At 41.2% G+C, this 2,135-nt stretch overlaps 1 protein-coding gene across 1 annotated transcript in view; it reads left to right on the forward strand.

Moving 5' to 3' along the window:
- Positions 1–1,623, forward strand: part of LOC118409000 (neural Wiskott-Aldrich syndrome protein-like) — a 4,735-nt gene extending 3,112 nt beyond the window's left edge. The window contains exon 2 of the mRNA XM_035809864.1: positions 1,562–1,623. Coding sequence (XP_035665757.1) covers positions 1,562–1,623 — 62 coding nt within the window. The remainder of the gene's footprint in view (positions 1–1,561) is intronic.
- The last annotated feature ends 512 nt before the right edge of the window (positions 1,624–2,135 follow it).

Consider the following 2,135-nt stretch of genomic DNA (forward strand, 5'->3'; position numbering starts at 1 on the left):
ATAGTTTGCCTATTTCGGACACTTTTGAAAAATCAACATTTTAAGTTGAGGTTAGATGTGGTTAACTTTAAACGCGAATAACTCGCCAACAACAAGAGCTATCAAAAAACGGATTGCAGTGTTCAACTCCCCACAAAGAGACCTTTCTAATGATACCATAGTTTGCCTATTTCGGACACTTTTGAAAAATCAACATTTTGGGTCGCGGTTAGGGGGACTTAGCTAAGAACCGGAATAATTCGCCAACAACAAGAGCTATCAAAAAACGGATTGCAGTGTTCAACTCCCCACAAAGAGACCTTTCTAATGATACCATAGTTTGCCTATTTCGGACACTTTTGAAAAATCAACATTTTAAGTTGAGGTTAGATGTGGTTAACTTTAAACGCGAATAACTCGCCAACAACAAGAGCTATCAAAAAACGGATTGTAGTGTTCAACTCCCCACAAAGAGACCTTTCTAACGATACCATAGTTTGCCAATTTCTGACACTTTTCAAAAATCAACATTTTTGGTTACTGTTATCGGTGCATAGCTATAAACGCGAAAGTTGAGGTTACGGTGACGTCATTTTTAAAATAGGGTCCTGCGGTATCATGCGGAATTGCAGCCGACTCACACAGGCATGCAGCTGTAAGGGTCACAGCATACATACATCGACCGGACAAACTTAGCAATGTCATGCATACGATCTGAGAACCATAACTAGCATTAAGTGAAATTTTTGCTCCACCTGCTTTCATATGAAGGTATTATTCAAATGTGATTCAAAATTTTCGGTCGCACTATTTTTTTAGCCCAACGTCATTGATGACTACGGGGGTCACGGATATTTACTTGTTAGAAGGTATCGTTTCGGAGTTTTTTTTTCGATTTGGAGACAATAAAAAAGGATCTTGCGTATTTTAAAACATCGTTTTTTTGTAAATCTACTGTCGCTGACAAAATCAGTCAGTTGGCAAGGGAGTTACAGTGGTTGCATCTGGCAAGCAGTACACTTAACAAGGACAATGGCAGAGAGCACTTGGGCAGAGAGAAAGTATTATGGGACTGCACGGTAGAAGTCAGCCAAGACCACTCATCAAATTGAAGCCTACAACGACCTGGCCAATTATACACGCCAACTATACACGCTTCTTGAAACGAGGCAAAAAATCCAAAATAGACGAAAGCTGGGTACTGTACACTCACAGATTTTTAGCAGGGCCGACAAAGAAACTGTTCGACAGCCAAGGTATTTTTTCCCGAGGACCTTAGATATAGCGCGCACTCCGGTGATTGTCATGCAGACTGTAGCTAAACTCTTCCTGTATGACAAATCACCGGAGTGCTTATCTAAGATCCTAAGGACATCTACCAAACATACAGCATACAACAGTTGGAAAAAAGAGCGGTGGACATACGGTAATACCAAACTAGCGGTAATACCAAACTAGACTTTGGGGATGGAGCAAACAGAAAGATGTATAGGGCGCTATCTAACTAAATCGAAACGACAGGAAGATTTGCCAAGGCGGACTAAGAAACAGTCAGAATGTGAGATGTGTCGTTGTACCAGAGACCCTATGACATGCAGACATGGAGCAACCAGCATCAAGGGACCATATCCAGCGGAGAATTAGACATAAAACAAGCAGAACAATAACAAGAACAACAGGAAATATAACTAGAAAACGCCTCCACCCATACGCTCATCCGTTCTCAAAGTTGAAATTCTATGAACGTTTGAAATATGAATAAAATATTTGGTTATGCGACGCTTTTCCGTAAAAAGCATAATAGACAGAGGTTCCTGAACCATCCTGAGCTGTAAACATTCTCCATGTGAACGCATGACATAAATTACTGTAAATGCAGAGATGTTCGCGGTGGTTTTATGTTCGCGGTTTTCGCGGTGACCACCTCAACGCGAACTTAAAACCACCGCGAATATTTTTCCATTGTAGTATGAAACTGCAGTCTATTGCGCTAGCGCGAAATTAAAACCACCGCGAACACTTCATTTTCCCGCTACCGCGAAAGTAAATCCCCGCGAACTTCAATACATTTACAGTATCAGTATCACAAGCAGCAACATAGCAGTAAACTGTCGCGCGCGCAAAGTTGGCTCGAAAACATTCGATACCATGTCATA

Source organism: Branchiostoma floridae, unplaced genomic scaffold (assembly GCF_000003815.2).
Source record: "Branchiostoma floridae strain S238N-H82 unplaced genomic scaffold, Bfl_VNyyK Sc7u5tJ_786, whole genome shotgun sequence".
Lineage (NCBI taxonomy): Eukaryota > Metazoa > Chordata > Leptocardii > Amphioxiformes > Branchiostomatidae > Branchiostoma > Branchiostoma floridae.